The following is a 19,093-nucleotide window of genomic DNA, read 5'->3' on the forward strand; positions in this document are numbered from 1 at the left end:
GACGGCTGCCAGCACAGTGGTGGTGGCGGGAGCCTCTCCTGCCTCCTCAGCAGCGCTAAGGATGTCCGACTGCAGCTTAGGCCTGCTCCCAGCTGGCAAGTGGACATCCCCCAAGGGCTCCCAGGCTGCCAGGGGGATGTCTGACTGCCAGCTTAGGCCTGATCCCCTGGGTAGCGGGCCTAAGCCGGCAGTTGGACATCCTCTGAGGAGTCCCAGACTGCGAGAGGTCACAGGCCGGGCTGAGGGGCCCCCCTCCCCTCCAAGTGCACAAATTTTTTGCACCGGGCCTCTAGTATATATATAAAAGCCCAGTGACCATTATAGCAGAATGACCAGAACGACCGGTGGCTATGACATGCACTGCGGCAGCCAGCCATCCTGATCCAGGCCGGATCGCCCCAACACCCCGACCAGGACGGGCCAGACAGCCATCTGCCTTGGCTGGCAGAAATTTGGGGTCTGGGGACCTTGGAGGTGCTCTGCCTTCGGCAGCTGCGTGAGCAAAGCTCTCCTTTGGCAGAAGTGGACCCGGGATCAGGGCGCCAGAATTAGGGATGGGGTGGGGAGGCTTTCCTGGTGGCCACAGCAGTCCCCGAGGGCCACACACAGCACCCGGGTGTCTGGCCCCTGTTGGAGCAGTAGCAGGAATAGGGGCCACAGGGCACAGGGGGTGGCCACCTTCGGGAAACACAGCTGCCATGGTCTTCAGTAACTATGAACAGTTAATCTTTGGTCTCCGTTCTACAGAAGAGAAAGCTGAGACTCAAAGAAGGAAGCCTTCCGCAACACCTCACCCACTTCTCAGACCTGACCCTGTGTAGCATTGTTTTCGTTGAAAGTAGAGGATCCAAAATGTTTTTAGACCTTTGCTATTTTAGGCAGGAAAGAATTTAGCACAGGGAATTGGTGTTTGGGAAATCATCAAAAAGCTGGAGGAGGGGGTATTAGGCTGGCCCCCCAGGAAAGATTCCCTGGCCAGTGGGAGGAGCTGCCCCCTCAGCCACAACTGAATTCTAGGACACTCTGGCACAGCTGTGACCCAGGGATCGAGAAATTGCGGCCCCCACAAGTGCCCTCCAGCTCCCACAAAACAGGTCACTGGGCACTGCCTCTGCCACAACTGCCTGTGCACAGCCTGGATTCTGCTGCAGAAAACCTCCACATCTCTGCAAACATGATCACCAACAGCAAACTGCCCAAACAGCGGGAAGATGCCTCTGCCCCACTTCTGCCTTCAAAATATTGTGCAAGCGCATCCAATAGGCAGAAACGAATTCATATCCAGAAACCTAGCTGCGAAGGAGTTTGGGCAATTTCAGACTTTCGTCTAGGAGTGAGATCTTGCTAATGTACCTCATATGCCTGGTATTGATAAAAATGGGCCCTGGCTGGTGGGGCTCAGTGGTTGAGCATAGATCTATGAACCAGAAGGTCATGATATGATTCCTGGTCAAATTTCAGGCTTGATCCTAAGTAGGGGCATGCAGGAGGCAGCTGATCAATGATTCTCATCATTGATGCTTCTATCTCTCCCTCTACCTTCCTCTGAAATGAATAAACATTTTTTTTTAAAAAATGGGGTCATGCTGTATAGATATGTTATAACGAGTTTTTCACTTCATAGATCACTAATGTCTTTCCTGTTAAAACCATACTTAGAGAACATTGTTTATTTATCATTTATTTGAATTGATCTCAGAGAGAAGAAGGGAGAGAGAGAGAAACATTGTTCCATTGTTTCCTGAACTCAATGGACTGGGTATTGAATCTGCAACCTGGGCATGTGCCCTGACTGGCAATTGATCCAGCACTTTCTGGTGTATGGGACGATTGCTATGCTGGTACCCTGACCCCAAATTCCAGCCTCCAGAACTGTGAGAAAAATACATTTCTGTTGTTTAAACCACGCAAATTTAAGATATTTTGTTATGGCTGTCTGAGCTTATTAATCCTATATAATAAAAGCCCAGCAACCGAATGGCAGAACGACTGGAATGACCAGAACAACTGCGGCCCCTCACCCCAGCCAGCCCTGCCCCCAATCGGCCCCCATCGGGGCAGGCCGACTGGACCCCACCAGTGCACAAATTCGTACCCCTGGCCTCTAGTATGCTAATGACATGCTAAGGCCGCTCAACCGCTCGCTATGATGTGCACTGACCACCACGGGGCAGACAGTAAACTGGTAGACCAGTTGCTATGACATACACTGACCACCAGGGGGCAGATGCTCCAACTGGTAGGTTAGCTTGCTGCTGGGGTCCAGCCGACTGGGACTGAGCAAGATGGGCTGGACATGCCCTGGAGCCCTTCTGTGGTCCCTCCCTGGCTGTCCAACCTCCCACGTTCCTCCCTGGCCCCGATCATGCACCAGTGGGGTCCCTCGGCCTGACCTGTACCCTCTCGCAATCTGGGACCCCTCGGGGGATGTCAGAGAGCCGGTTTCAGCCCGATCCCACAGGCCAGGCCGAGGGACCCCACTGGTACACGAATTCGTGCACTGGGCCTCTAGTAGCATATAATTGATGAAAACCCACACAGCTGTTAAAGTTTAAATAGTGGAGCTGTATCTCATGCTGTAATATTCAGTGTAGTGTTGTGTTAGTAGTGTTTATGGTGCCCACTTGGGTACTGTCTCTTATAAGTGAAACTAATAATACAGTATGTTTTGTTTCACGTAGTCCACTTTTAGGCAGAATAATAATAGTCCCTCTAAAGATGTCCATTTCTTAACCCTGGAACCTTCAGATTGCAGCTATCCTATATGATGTGGCAAGGGGGAATTAAGATTGCCAATTAGCTAACCTTAAGAGAAGATGATCCTGGAGTCTCCAGGTGGGACCAGTGTCATCACAGGGGTCCTTTAAATGTGGAAGAAGGAGGTAATAGAGTCAGTGCCAGAGAGTTGTGATTTAACAAAGATTCAATTGGCCATTGCTGGCTTTGAGATATAAGAAAAGGACATGAGCCAAGGAATGTAGGCAGCCTTTGGAAACTGGATTATCCCCTAAAGCCTCTACAAGGAACGAAGTTCTGCCTATACCTTGGTTCAGGCTTCTGACCTCTGGGAACTATAAGAATATATTTGTGTTGCTTTAAGCCACTAAATTTGTGGTGATTTGATACAGCAGCCATAGGAGACTAATGCACCACTCTAGCCTTGGTTATGTTTTGTACACATAATCCGCTGTAGCCTTACATGAGATACCAGCCTCAAGGATAGTCAACCTTATTTAGGCTGTCTCAGTGGATCTCAACCAGAATCACTTGGGGAGCTTTAGAACCAAAGACTAGGAATCACTACAGAGATTGTGATTGGAGTGTGTCCCAGAGATAGGGACTACAAATTAGATTCTGTGCATCTGGATTGAAGAGATGAGCTGGACCAGTCATTTTCTCCCAGGAGGCTTGAACTAAGAAACCACACCGAATTTGCTAGTTTATTATGGAATCTCCTCCCGAAATCTCATCCAGCACTAAAGAAATCATGATGGCTGCCTGCAAGCCAAAGTTGTGGAGTGGGACAGAGCTTACTAGAAGATAGAGCAAATTGGTGAAGAAAGGCAAAATAATTTGCAGAGAGAAACCGGAGCTGAACATGAGAGAGTCCACAGGGCCCAGCGAGGAGGAGACAGCAGCAGGTCCCTGGACCTGCAGGAGCTGGACATTAAAGGAGGAGTGCTGGGGCGTCCTCAGAACAGATGCCCATTCTTCAAGTTCCTCAAGTGCATCTGTACTCACAACCCAGAGAGCCTTACACAAAGAGGAGTATGGTAATATGTATGCCAAGATGACTTTGGAAAACTAAGGTACTAAGTTTTTAATTGTTAGTAGAATAGCAAATTATTGATTAACATTTATTTATTTATTAGTGCTTATTCACCAGTACCCCTGTAGGTGCAACATACAGCAAATAAAATCAATTTGGTGCCTACTTAGAAGTTAAAAAAAACACATATATTTGACATCAGTATAGCCATAAAATAGGAAATATATGCAATGATTTTGACCTGCTACAACACTCGCACGTAATAAATGACATCTATATTTTGGGTCAGTCTTTATTTTTTGTGTGTTTTTTCCATTGAGTAGGTAAGAAGTGAGATAGATATATATACACACACACACTTAGGAAGCTATATCATAAAAGTTCTGTCAGCACTAGAATTAGAGACAAGAGTTATAAGAGACCCCTCCCCACCAAAGGCAGAATTGCTGGAAATTCAAGCACTTTCCCAGATGATGTTTGACCTAGAATATCAGAAATACTTCCTTATGGAATTTTAGATGTAATTATGAGTGCGGTTGTTTTTCATTTCTTCTTTCCCTAAATAGATTCCAACGTAGCAGGTTTTAAACATAGAATAATCCTTAAGAGTACAAGTTGGAGAGTCAGCTAAGTCTGAATGTTCAGTCTTGCCTTCGTTAAGCATCTCAGGTTTATCATTTCTATTTTTCCCATTTCATGAGTTTATAGGCTTATGGTAAAATGTTTTAAGTGATTTATTTTCTGATAGTTTTGATTTACACTTTTAAAGCAGATCATCTAAAAACTTTGAAGAAAGATTTTAATATTTTTCTAAAAATATCATATCAGGTATGTGGTGTGATTATCAGTAGCCTAAACTAGTATTCTTCCACAAAGCAGGCTCTTTTATAGGCGTGAACATTGTCTGCTTCAGTCTAAAACAGTGGAAAGTGAAACCACGGGTAAGGGGGGAGTACTACCACTCCTCCTCCTCCTCCTCTTCTACTTCCTTCTCCTCCTCCTCCACACACACACACACACACACACACACACACACACACACACAATATGGAATATTATTAAGCAGCAAGAAAGAAGAAAATGCTGCCATTTGTGACATGGATGAATGTAGAGGATATTATGCTAAGTGAAATAAGCCAGACAGAAAAAGACAAACACTGTGTGATTTTATTTATATGTAGAATCTAAAAATAAAGTTAAACTCATAGAAACAAATAGTAGAATGGTTATTACCAGGGGAGGAGTTATAGTGTGGGGTGGGAGGGTGGGAGATGCTGGTCAAGGGTAGAAGCCTTCAGTTATAAGATGAGTAAGATCTTGGAATCTAATGTATAGCAAGCTGACTATAATTTAAAATAATATGTTGTATAATGGAAAATTGTTAAGGGAATAGATTGTAAGTGTTCTTACAAAAAAAAAACTATGTGAGGTGATGATGTGGTTATTTCTTTGTAAGATAAAAATAATGAGTCATTTTAAGAGACTAACTTCTCTTTACAATTCTACACATTCAGTTAATGAGAAAAGAGATATACTTGGATGGGTGATGAGGATTTTCCATCTGGATAATTAATGAAGCCTGCGCTTAATGATTGCTCAGGCATTTGAGTGAGTATTTATAGGTAGATGTATTAATTAACTTGATTGTGGTAATCATTTCACAATTTATGCATGTAAAATCATCACATAGTATACTTTAAATATATGCAGTTTTGTCAGTTATACCTCAGTAAAGCTGGGGGAAAAGTTATAGGACTATAGAACACTGTCTCTCCCCCACACCTTCCCAACTCATTATTAAAGGCCACCATACCTTGGTCCTTTTACCCATGTCATGATTGGCTTTCAATAACAAAATGTAAAGGGCAAAAAACCCCACACAAAACACCACAGTATAAAGAGACAGAATAAGCATCAGAACCAGATTGAGATGTGTCAGGGATGTTGGAATTATTAGCCCATGAATTTAAACTAGATATGATTAATATGCTAAGCTCTAATGAAAAAGTAGACAGCATTTAAGAACATATGGATGATATGAGCAGAGATATGGAAATTCTAAGAAAGAATAAAAAATACATTGAAGGAAAGAATGAACAAGGTCAACAACATATATGAAGAAATAGGGAATTTCAACAGCAAAATGGAAACTATTAAGAAAAAAAAAGACTAGAACTAAAAAATATATTCTCAGGAATAATTCACTTGATGGCATAAAAGCAAACTGGACATAAGCAGAAGGGATTAGTAAGCTTGGAGACAAGTCAATAGGAATTATCCAAACTGATTCACAAGAGAAAATTAGTAAGAAAAAAAAGTATTCAAAATATGGGACAGTATCAAATGGTCTAACACATATATAATTGAAGTTCCAGAAGAAGAGGAAAGGAGAATAGTGCAGAAAAAATATGGATGAGAATTTTTGAATATTGATGATAGATATCAACCAAATGATCCAAGGAGTTCAACAAATTTCAGAACGTGTAAATTAAAGTAAGTCACATATAGTCACATCATCATAATATTGCTAAGTGAACAACGATTTTAAAAAGCTTAAAAGAAGCAAGAGAAAATAAATAGGGGAAAGCATTGTTAAAAATGACAGCTGACTTAATCATCAGAAACAATGGAAACCAGGAGGCAGTGAATAAAGTGACAAAAGAAAAAAGTTGTCATTCTATAACCAGTGAAAATGCCCTTCAAAAATGAAAATGAAATAAAGACATTTTTATTCAGAGAAAATCTGAGGGAATTAGTTTTTGGCAGACCTGCACTACAAAAAAAAAAAAGCTAAAAACAAATTATTTAGGCTGAAGGGAATGAAACCAGATGGTAGCTTGGATGTATGAGAAGGAATAAAGATCACCAGAAAGATATTTAAAATTTATATATTTATATCTCTATTTAAATATTGACTGTTTACTGTATGAAATTAAAATATATTCAGTAAGAGCTCTAAGGGAAGAAGGAGATAAATGGAAATTTTACTGTTGAGTTTTACATTGTTTATGAAATACTATATTATTTGAAAGTACAATTAGATGAATTAAGAATGTATATTTTAATTTCCAGTAACCTCTAGGACAGTGATGGCGAACCTATAACACGCGTGTCAGAGGTGACACGCGAACTCATTTTTTTGGTTGATTTTTCTTTGTTAAATGGCATTTAAATATATAAAATAAATATCAAAAATATAAGTCTTTGTTTTACTATGGTTGCAAATATCAAAAAATTTCTATATGTGACACGGCACCAGAGTTAAGTTGGGTTTTTCAAAATGCTGACACGCCGAGCTCAAAAGGTTCGCCATCACTGCTCTAAGATAATACATAGAGGAGATAAAATGGAATTCTAAGATAATTATTTGATTATCCCAGATAAAAGGCAGGAAAAGAACAGAAGAACAAGGAACAGAAAAGAAAAATAGAAAACTAATACCCAAATGATAGAATTAAACTCACTGTATCAATAATTGCAATAAACATTTTAAACATTCTACTTAAAAGGCAGAACTTATTAGTATAAGTAAAACAGCAAGGTTAACATACATGCATTTTTAAGGATGAAGACAGTGATTTAAAGAAAATACTTGTATGCATGCATATAAGTATAACCAATGGACACAGACACTGGGGGAGGGGGCTGAGGGCATGTGCCTGAGGGTAGGGGAGGAGGTCAGTGGAGGAAAAAGGAGACATATGTACTACTATTTGTAATACTTTAAACAATAAAGAAAATACTAAAAATATATACCATGTAAACATAGAACATAAGAAAGCTTATGTAGATATATTAATGTCAAACAGAGTATAAAAGAGATAAGTAAGAACATTCCATAGTGATAAAAGAGATTTGTCAAAAACACACCATCTTAAATGTATATGTACCTAATAAGTGAGCTCCAAAGTACATAGAATAAAAATAGAAATAAAGGGAAAAAAAAACCAGAATCATATGAGATTTTAACAAAATCCTTTCAGTAACTGATGAAACAAAATAGACAGAAAATCTGTAAGGATATAGAAGGTTTGCACCACATTACCAACCCAGTGTGACTTAATTGCCCTTGTAGAACACAAAACTCCCACACATTTTCTTAATGTCTAAAAGGAACATATGCTTGGCCCTATAGTGATCCATTTGAAAAGATCAATATCATAAAGAGTGTAATGAGAATGAGATAATAATTATAATCATTTTAGATAATTCTCACATATTGGAAAATGAAGCAAAAATAATCTTTGAATCAAAGAAGCAATAAAGGAAATTAGAAACTATGTCTGACTGTGTGGTAATGAATACACAAAATACCAATATGTTTGTGGAATTTGGTTTCAGAAGTGCTTAGAGGGAAATTTGTAGCTTTAAATGCTTACATTAGAAAAGAAAAAAGTTTTACAATTACAAGCATATTCCTCAGTTGAGCCCTCAGTGCTGCTCAGAAGTCCTGCTGTAATTTCTGTATTAATTGGTTTTCCTGCCTATATCTTATCCTCCCTTTCCACCTCAAACTTCCTACCACTGATGAACTTGCTAATCTCATTTCACTGGAAAATAAAAGTAGTCAGAGAACAAAACATCCCCCTTCTGCCAAATCTGATATGCGCCTATACTATGTGTCCTCCTCATTATCCCTTAAAGTGGTGTATGTACATGTTTCTATGTAAAGCATAGAACCCCTCACCCTCATGTTCATCCATTTACCTTCTCTCCTCTGCACCATCTGTTCCCCCTGTCTACATCATCCCTACTAAATATGAATATATTGAGGAATCTTCCAACTAAATGAACCTGAGATCAGTCTTTACCTATGCACCCATTTCTTGCTCCCCTTCACAGCAAGATTCCTTAAGAACCATTCATATCTCAACTGCCCTCACTTCCTTCATTAAAGTTTTGTCCCATCCACTCTTGAAACTGCTTGCTAATGTTATCAGTGACATTTCTTTCCGTATTGCCAAGTCCAGTGCTCATTCTCTGTCTTTTGACTTGATCCATTGGCAGCATGTGACTCCGTTGATAACTTCCTTCTGGAGAAACTTTCTTACCTGGTTTCCGTGCCAGTACACTTGATGTTTCTCCCACTTCAGGTGCTCTTTTATTAGTCTCTTTGATGGTCTTCCCAACCTCTGTATGCTGGAGTGCTCCAGGGCTGGGTCATTAACCGTCTTCACTGCCTATTCCCATTCACTAGGCAATCTCATCTGGTCTGTGGCTTGAAATACTATCTTTACATGGAGACACTCAAATTTGTGTCCTCAGTTCAGACCTCTCCCCTAGATTTCAAACTTGTATTGGTGGGTCTCTTCATTTGGACTTCTAATGGGCATCTCAACTCAGCATGTCTAATATAGAATTAATGATTCCTTTCTTCTATATTTCCCCCCATCTGTTAGTAAATGCAAACTCCACTCTTGCAGTGCTTTTGATTTGCCTCTTCTTCCTCTCATACCAGACATCTTCAAAATACAAACCAAATCTGTACACCTTGTTAGCACCTCCACTGCTGCTGTTCAGTCCAAGCCACCACGGTCTTCCACTGCCCTACAGCAGCCTCCTATCTGACCTCCCTGCTTCTCTCTAGTAACCCACCCCTAAAGGGAAGGGTGTTTATTTCTCCGTCTTTTGCTACCACTTTCCCTCTACTCACAGGGCTCTAGCCATATTGGCCTCCTTGATGCTGCTCTCACATCCCGAGCGTGTTTCTGCATTCTGCCCGGAAGGTTCCTCCCCCAGACATCCATATAGATGTCTTATCACCTTAGGTGGCCTTTAGTGACCACCTAAATACCACCCACCTCCACCACTGTCTATTCCTTTACCATCTATTCTCTTCATAACACTTATCTTCATGTGACATATTGTCTGTCTGATATAAGGTTTGTGGCTATGTTCACTACTATATATCTTTTTTTAAAAAATTGATTTTAGAGAGAGGGGAAGGGAGAAGTAGAAAGAGATAGAAACATCAATGATGAGAAACGTCGATTGGCTGCCTCCTGCACTCCCCCCATTGGGATCAAGCCCACAACCCAGGCATGTGCTCTGACTGGGAATCCTACCTGGTACCTGCTCAACCAACTGAGCCACATTGGTCAGGCAATGCTGTATATCTTTAAGTGCCTGGTACACAGTGCTTAATAAGTAAATAAGTATTTGCTGAATAAACTGACAGCAAATACTTAATAATTGACATCTGTGATCTTAATTTTCATAAAATGCTTAGAAAGAATATTGTAAAGAGTATATCAAAAAGTTGACTGTAGTTAACTATGGGTGACATTTCTTTTTATTTTCCTAAATTTTCTACATGAGCATATATTACATTTATACTCAGACATTTCAAAGAATCAGGGTATATACTATGTTTTGTTTTTTGGTTTTGTTTGTTGTTTTTTTACTTTTCACAGACTTATAAACACAACAAAGATCAAAATGTTAACAGTAGATGTTTTAGATTGGACTTCAGGCCATTTTTTATTGTTTATTTCTATGTTTTCTATATGTCTTATAATAAGCATGGATTGCTTTCATAGTAGAAAAAATACTTTAAAAAGAAAAAAAGCTTGAATAAGGGACTCACACAGACTGAAAGTGAAGGGATGGAAAAATATCTTTCAGGCAAATGGAAAGGAAAAGAAAGCTGGGGTAGCAATACTTATATCCGACAAAATAGACCTCAAAGTGAAGGCCATAACAAGAGATAAGGAAGGCCACTTCATAATACTAAAGGGATCAATACAACAAGAGGATATAACCCTGATAAACATATATGCACCCAATGCAGGAGCACCCACATACATAAGAAAACTCCTGGAAGACATCAGGGGAGAGATCGACAACAATACAATCATAGTAGGGGACTTTAATACACCACTGACATCACTGGATAAATCTGCTAGACAAAAAATCAGCAAAGAAACAGCAATCCTAAATGACTCACTAGATCAGATGGACTTAATTGACATCTTCAGAACACTTCACCCCAAAGCAACAAAATATACGTTCTTCTCAAGTGCTCATGGGACATCTTCAAAAATAGACCACATATTGGGTCACAAACAAAGTCTCCCCAAATTCAAGAAGATTGAAATCATACCAAGCATCTTCTCAGACCACAAGGGCATAATATTAGAAATAAACTACAATAAAAACAACCCAAAATACTCAAACACTTGGAAGCTGAATAGCATGTTATTAAATATTGATTGGGTTACCAATGAGATCAAAGAAGAAATTAAAAACATCCTGGAAACTAATGACAATGAAAACACAACAATCCAAAACCTTTGGGACACAATGAAAGCAGTCCTGAGAGGGAAGTTTATAGCTCTACAGGCCTACCTCAACAAACAAGAAAAAATGGTAGTAAATCATCTAAATCTACAGCTCAAAGAATTAGAAAGAGAGCAACAAGAAAAGCCCAGAGTGAGCAGAAGGAAGGAGATAATAAAGATTAGAGCAGAAATAAATGACATAGAGACCAAAAAAACAATACAGAAAATCAATGAAACCAAGAGCTGGTTCTTTGAAAGGATAAACAAGATCGACAAACCTCTAGCCAGGCTCACCAAAAAGCAAAGAGAGAGGACCCAAATAAACCAAATCAGAAATGATAGAGGCGAAATAACAACAGACCCCACAGAAATACAAATGATTGTTAAAAAATACTATGAACAACTCTACTCCAACAAACTAGACAACCTGGAGGAAATGGACATATTTCTAGAAAAATACAACATTCCAAAACTTAATCAGGAAGAATCTAAAAATCTCAACAGGCCAATAACTATGGAAGAAATTGAAGCAGTCATCAGAAAGCTTCCAGCAAACAAAAGCCCAGGACCAGACGGCTTCACAGGGGAGTTTTACCAAACATTCAAGGAAGAACTAAAACCTATCCTCCTCAGACTACTACAAAAAATCCAAGAGGAAGGAACACTTCCAAGCTCATTCTATGAAGCCAGCATCACCCTAATACCAAAACCAGGTAAAGACAACACAATGAAAGAGAATTACAGGCCAATATCCCTCATGAACATAGATGCCAAAATCCTCAACAAAATCTTAGCAAATCGGATCCAGCAGTACATCAGAAAGATCATACACCATGACCAAGTAGGATTTATCCCAGGGATGCAAGGATGGTACAATATCCGCAAATCAATAAACGTGATACATCACATAAACAAATTGAAGGAAAAAAACCACATAGTCATATCAATTGATGCAGAAAAAGCATTTGACAAAATTCAACACCCATTTTTGATAAAAACTCTCAGCAAGGTGGGAATAGAAGGATCATACCTCAACATAATAAAAGCCATATATGACAAACCCACAGCCAACATCATACTCAATGGACAAAAACTAACACCATTTCCCCTAAAAACAGGAACAAGACAGGGATGCCCACTCTCACCACTCCTGTTCGACATAGTACTGGAAGTATTAGCCATTGCAATTAGACAAGAAGAAGAAATAAAAGGCATCCAAATTGGAAAAGAGGAAGTAAAACTGTCCTTATTTGCAGATGACATGATATTATACTTAAAAAACCCTAAAGACTCCATCAAAAAACTATTAGACTTAATAAAAGAATTCGGCAATGTAGCAGGATACAGAATTAACGCCAAGAAATCTATGGCATTTCTATACACCAATAGTGAACTTGCAGAAAGAGAGACTAAAAAAGCAATCCCATTTACCATCTCACCAAAAAAATTAAGCTACCTAGGAATAAACTTAACTAAAGAGGTAAAAGACCTCTACTCAGAAAACTACAGGACGTTGAAAAAAGAGATAGAGGAAGACATAAAGAGATGGAAGAACATACCATGTTCTTGGATTGGTAGAATCAACATCATTAAAATGTCCATACTGCCCAAAGCAATCTATAAATTCAACGCACTTCCCATTAAAATACCAACGGCATATTTCACAGACCTAGAACGAACTCTCCAAAAATTCATCTGGAACAAAAAACGACCCCGAATAGCTGCAGCGATCCTGAGAAAGAACAAAGTAGGTGGGATCTCAATACCAGATATCAAGCTGTATTACAAAGCCACTGTTCTCAAAACTGCCTGGTACTGGCACAAGAACAGACATATAGATCAATGGAATAGAATAGAGAGCCCAGAAATCAGCCCCAACCAATACGCTCAATTAATATTTGACAAAGGAGGCAAGAACATACAATGGAGTCAAGACAGTCTCTTCAATAAATGGTGCTGGGAAAATTGGACAGATACATGCAAGAAAATGAAACTAGACCACCAACTTACACCATACACAAAAATAAACTCAAAATGGATAAAGGACTTAAATATACGACCGGAAACCATAAAAATACTAGAAGAATCCAAAGGCAACAAAATCTCAGACCTATGCCGAAGCAATTTCTTCACCGATACAGATCCTAGGGCATTGGAAACTAAAGAGAAAATAAACAAATGGGACTACATCAAAATAAAAAGTTTCTGCACAGCAAAAGAAACCATCAACAAAACAACAAGAAAGCCCACTACATGGGAGAACATATTTGCCAACATTATATCTGATAAGGGCCTAATCTCCAACATTTATAGGGAACTCATACAACTTAACAAAAGGAAGATAAACAATCCAATCAAAAAATGGGCAAAGGACCTAAATAGACACCTTTCAAAAGAGGACATTCAGAAAGCCAAGAGACATATGAAAACATGCTCAAAGTCACTAATCATCCGAGAGATGCAAATCAAAACAACAATGAGGTACCATCTCACACCTGTCAGAATGGCTATCATCAACAAATCAACAAACGACAAGTGCTGGAGAGGATGTGGAGAAAAAGGAACACTTGTGCACTGCTGGTGGGAATGCAGACTGGTGCAGCCACTATGGAAGACAGTATGGAGTTTCCTCAAAAAACTGGAAATGGAACTCCCATTTGACCCTGTGATCCCACTTCTAGGAATATATCCCAAGAAACCAAAAACACCAATCAGAAAGGATATATGCACCCCTATGTTCATAGCAGCACAATTCACCATAGCTAAGATTTGGAAACAGCCTAAGTGCCCATCAGTAGATGAATGGATTAGAAAACTGTGGTACATCTACACGATGGAATACTATGCTGCTGTAAAAAAGAAGGAACTCTTACCATTTGCAACAGCATGGATGGAACTGGAGAGCATTATGCTAAGTGAAATAAGCCAGTCAATGAAGGAAAAATACCACATGATCTCACTCATTCATGGATAATAGAGACCATTACAAACTTTTGAACAATAATAGATACAGAGGCAGAGCTGCCTCAAACTGATTGGCAAACTGCAGTGGGAAGGCCAGGGAGGGTGGGGGGGCAGGAGGGAGGGGGGTAAGAGATCAACCGAAGGACTTGTATGCATGCATATAAGCATAACCAATGGACATAAGACACTGGGGGGTAGGGGAGGCCAGGGGATTGTCAAGCGCGGGAAAAAAAAGGAGACATATGTAATACTCTTTGTAATACTTTAAGCAATAAAACAATTTAAAAGAAAAAGAAAAGCTTAGGGCTCACTAATTATGACTTGTTTTATTATTTTATGGAATTTAGTAGCAACTGGACTTTATTATAGGTACTGTAAAAAGTCTCTTTTTAAACTTTTTTTTGACATAATATCTCTCTTACAAAAAGCTGAAGAACAATACAAAGAATTCTCATAAACTTTCACTTATATATTATTTTACCACATCTTTTCCCTCAGAGACTTCTGTTTTTCTCCTGCCTTTCTTTCTCCTCCATCTCCTCAACATATGTGTATATATGTATACATACACATATATGTACCTGTTAATATATCTCCTTTAATCTGGAACTTCTCTCAGTCTTTCTTTAACTTTTGTGACTTGACATTTTTAAAGGGAACTGGCTGTTATTTTTTGTGGATTGTCCCTTGTTTTGTATCTTCTGATGCTTCCTCACGATTAGATACAGGATATTGGCAGGACTACGTATGGCAGAGTGATGAGACATGTCCTCAGTGCATTTTATGAGGAAGCATGGATTATCTGTTTGTCCCATGAGTGTCCACGTTACCTTTGATCCTTGGTTAACATTTTGTCCATAGGATTTTCTAATGTAAAGGTCCCCCTATCCCTGTCCATATATAATTGAGTATCTTACAGGGAGATACGTTATGACAGTAATATCCTGTCCCCATCCCACTTCTCCTCACTAGTCTCAGCATCTATTGATGATTTTTGCTCAAAACTATTACTGTAGTAGTTGAGAATGATGATTTTGATCATTCCATAATTTCTCCTACATTTATTAGTTGGAATTCTGCTGTGTTTGCAATTCTTTCCCTATTCATTCATTCGTTTATTTGTATCAATTTGGACTCATAGATTCTTATTTATTGTCTGGGTTATAATCCATTGTCTTTATTATTTATTTTGATGCTCACATTTTCCCACATTTGGCCAGTCGGAGCCCTTTTAGGCTGGCTTCTGCGTCCTTCTGCCATGTCCCCACCAATCTCTGAGTACTTCTTTACTTTTTAAAGAAAAGTACAGCAAGATATTCTAAGTTTATCTAGTACTTTTTTCACCCTTAGCCTCATATCCAGTCTTTTTCCCAAGAATCCTACTTCTTTTTAGTGGAAAATGAGAAGCCAAAATCTTGACACACCAATATCTAGGTGCTAGATATGTGTATTAAATTTCTGAAGGACTTTCTCATGAATGGTTTCTTGTTCCACAGAAAGGACTCATAACAAACATACTGGTTGTTTTCATTGAACCTTCCCTTTAAATGCAATTGAAAATCCATGCAGAATTTTTATACTTCTCAACCTGACATACTTGGGCACAAGTTCATAATGGGGCTGACAATTATATAAGAAGATTCTTGGTCAGCAAAAAATGAATGAATTGCACTTACCTCAGTGTGGTCTTCAATTATTTTAGTTTAGCTGTTAATGAACGTGCCATTGAAAGAGTGATTAAAATCAAGCTTTTCAAATAAGTTGTTTGTAAAACTGAACACTGTAATTGCAACACTTTATTCTTGTTCAGCAGTAATTATAGTTCCTTAAATATTCTTCTCTTTAGTCACTTGTCAGCTTTCAGCAGCTGGCAAAAGATTAAATATTAAAGTATTTAATTTCTCTGTGTGTGTTGTTGTTTTTTCTTTTATAAATTGAGAACTTCCAATGGGACTATAGTATCAATTGCACATATATATATATATATATATATATACACACACATGTAATTTTTTTTTTCAAATAGGGTTTAGCTTCGAAGGTAGAAGGGACTTGTTATGTATGTACCCTTTTCAACTTATAGTGTCTCCCAGGGTGTGGTTCTTAACCATACTTGCTGTGCTTTGAAGATACTAGTGTAACTTTTGCAAGAGACTGTTGTATACTCCCACATTCCTGGTGACATATACTGTCCCTATTAATTAGATTTCTGCATAGCTAGAAAGGAATGGGATTTTTTTGGAGTTGTACCAAATAACTTTTTAAATATATTTTTATTGATTTTAGAGAGGAAAGGAGAGAGAGAGATAGAGATAGAGAGAGAGAGAGAGAGAGACATCAATGATGAGAATCATTGACTGGCTGCCTCCTGCACGCCCCCTACTGGGGATCGAGCCTGTAACCCAGGTATGTGCCCTTGATCGGAATCAAACCCGGGATCCTTCAGTCCACAGGCTGACGCTCTATCCACTGAGCCAAATCAGCTAGGGCTGTAATAACTTTAAAGCTATAAATGATCAACTAGAAAAACAAAAGTTAGTTGGTTACATTTTAACTATGTCTGACATTCAAAACAAACTATGGACAGACTTGGATATAAAGCATTTGAAAAATGGTGTTTGCTCCAGGTCATCCAGCTCAATGGGCAGGCATTTCCCCAATGGGCTTCATAAGACAGTGGTTCTGAAAGATGTTACTAGGTGTTTCCAGGCCCAGTCAGTTTGAAAACGTTATATGCTAGCTGCTTCTCTGGCAGATTCTTAACACACATTAGCAACATATTAAGGCTTTTGAGATGCCCCAAGGCATAGAAACATGTTAAATCTTTGTAGCCCAGCATTTCCCAAACTTGTACAGGGGAGTATTTGTTGGTTGTGTACTTATTAACAACTGGTATAGACCCTGTGTGTTTTATTCAAGAAATACAGGGCACTGGCTCAGCACAATGCAGAGATAAGAGATATAGCTCATATTTTCAAAGAACTTCTATAAGTAGACAAGATTAGAGTTCTGTGATGAGTCCTGTGATTGAGGTATGCTTAGGGTATTGTGAGAACACAGAGAGGGGCATCTGATCTTGCTCACCCTAATCTTCATCCTGAAGAATTGACTTTAGTGCGTTTTTATTCATTTATTCCAAAATGTTGGGAGCACCTTCTCTAAGCCGGGCATACACCACACCTTAGGGATTGGTACAGCAATGCACAGAACAGAGGAGAGCTCTTATTCCCTTGGGTCCTACAGTCTAGTGGAAGGAGATAGGCAGGAAACAAAATGAATAAGTATAAGTGATGGTAAGTGCAAAGGAGAAAATTAGAGCAGGGAAGGGATAGGTGTGTGTGTGTGTGTGTGTGTGTGTGTGTGTGTGTGTGTGTGTGTATAGGTGAGGTGAGGTGGTTGCCATTTCGCTACAGTTGCTAGAGAAAGTCTCACTTAGATGGTGACCTAGGTTCGGCTAGACCCAGATGAGGTGAGGGAGCAGACTATGTGATTCTCTGGAACTAAAATGATCCAGGAGATGATGATGTGTCAATGTGGGTCATCAATTATAACAAATGTTCCACTCTGGTGCTGGATATTGGGGGAAGCTGTGCATGTTTGCTGTGAACCTAAAACTGTTCTTAAAAAGAAAGTTTATCTTTAAAAAGTGGCATCTCTGTCAGAGGAGATGGGATGCAGATGTGCCTGGCACACTCAGACTAGATGTTTGCTGAATGACTACAGGAATGGTGTTAGGATCTGGAAATTTAACATAGACAGATTTTTTTCTTGCCTGTCAGATTTTCAGAAATGTATTAATTACACTTTGAGGAAAGTAGTTGTGTCTAGCACTCACAAGAATGTAGAAGTGATCCATACAGAAAAATTTAACTCAGAATACAAAATACTGATTATTTGAGAGTTCCAGAGTCAGCACTATATACTTAGATTTTTAAATATGAATTAGAACAATTTAATGCCATTTGAAAGTGTTAGGTGCAATGTAAGATACCTAACTTTTCTAATTGTGAATAAGATAACATCCTAAATTTAGAAACCAACATGATGTATTGAATTATCCTTGGAAGTAAAAGGAAAGTTTAGGTACTGAGATTCTATTTATACATAAAGCATGCAAAATCAGAGTAATTTTTTCAAAAGAAGTTTAATTTAATGGGAAACAACTTGCGTGATAGCTCATGTAGCAATTAAATAAAAATTCTATACTATCTGCAGTATTTTAAAATTCTTACAACTTTGGGTCAATTTCAGATATGTGTGAACAGCCCTAATAAATTTTCAAAACTTCTAAAGACCCTTGACTGTGACACTCTATTTTTATAATCATTTGCACAAAATCCCGTGTTAACAGTAATCAACAGTGTGAGAATGTGTGAAGGCCGCCTCAGCAGTTCTTAACAGATGGCTCTCTCCATTCATTTTCTCCTACAGGCAAACATGCTGAAGACATATTTGGTGAGTTGTTTAATGAGGCTAACAACTTTTACATCAGAGCAAATTCTCTTCAAGACAGAATTGATCGCCTTGCTGTCAAAGTTACCCAGCTGGATTCGACAGTGGAAGAGGGTATGTAATTGCACAAAAGCAATGAGCTAGCAGTGATCTTGACAACACAGTAGTAATTAATTGCAGGGCAATTACTGCTTTTTCCTTGGGGTACTATGCTGATATTTCATCTTGTCTCTTTCTAGAAGAATAGTGAGGGGGGACAACCCATGACTTTGTGTTAATTAGCAACTAAAAGATTCACATCAGCCTGGGTGTGTGGCTCAGTGGCTGAGCGTCGACCTATGAACCAGGAGGTCACAGATCGATTCCCACTCAGGGCACGTGCCCGAGTTGCGGGCTCGTTCCCCAATGTGGGGCATGTTGGAGGCAGCTGATCAATGATTGTCTCTCCTCCTTTCCTCTCTGAAATCAATAAAAATTTATTTTAGCCCTAACTGGTTTGACTCAGTGGATAGAGCATTGGCCTGCGGGCTGAAGGGTCCCAGGTTCAATTCCAGTCAAGGGCATGTACCTTGGTTGTGGGCACATCCCCAGTAGGAGGTGTGCAGGAGGCAGCTGATCGATGTTTCTC

General features: G+C 39.2%; 1 protein-coding gene across 2 annotated transcripts in view; it reads left to right on the plus strand.

The window, feature by feature from the left end:
* The window catches only part of WASF3 (WAS protein family, member 3), a 50,386-nt gene that overhangs the window by 3,339 nt on the left and 27,954 nt on the right, over positions 1 to 19,093 (plus strand). For both annotated transcript variants that reach the window (XM_005865014.2, XM_005865013.2), the window contains exon 3: positions 18,445 to 18,579. In XM_005865014.2, coding sequence (XP_005865076.1) covers positions 18,445 to 18,579 — 135 coding nt within the window. The remainder of the gene's footprint in view (positions 1 to 18,444; positions 18,580 to 19,093) is intronic.

Source organism: Myotis brandtii, unplaced genomic scaffold (assembly GCF_000412655.1).
Source record: "Myotis brandtii unplaced genomic scaffold, ASM41265v1 scaffold1954, whole genome shotgun sequence".
Classification (NCBI taxonomy): Eukaryota; Metazoa; Chordata; class Mammalia; order Chiroptera; family Vespertilionidae; genus Myotis; species Myotis brandtii.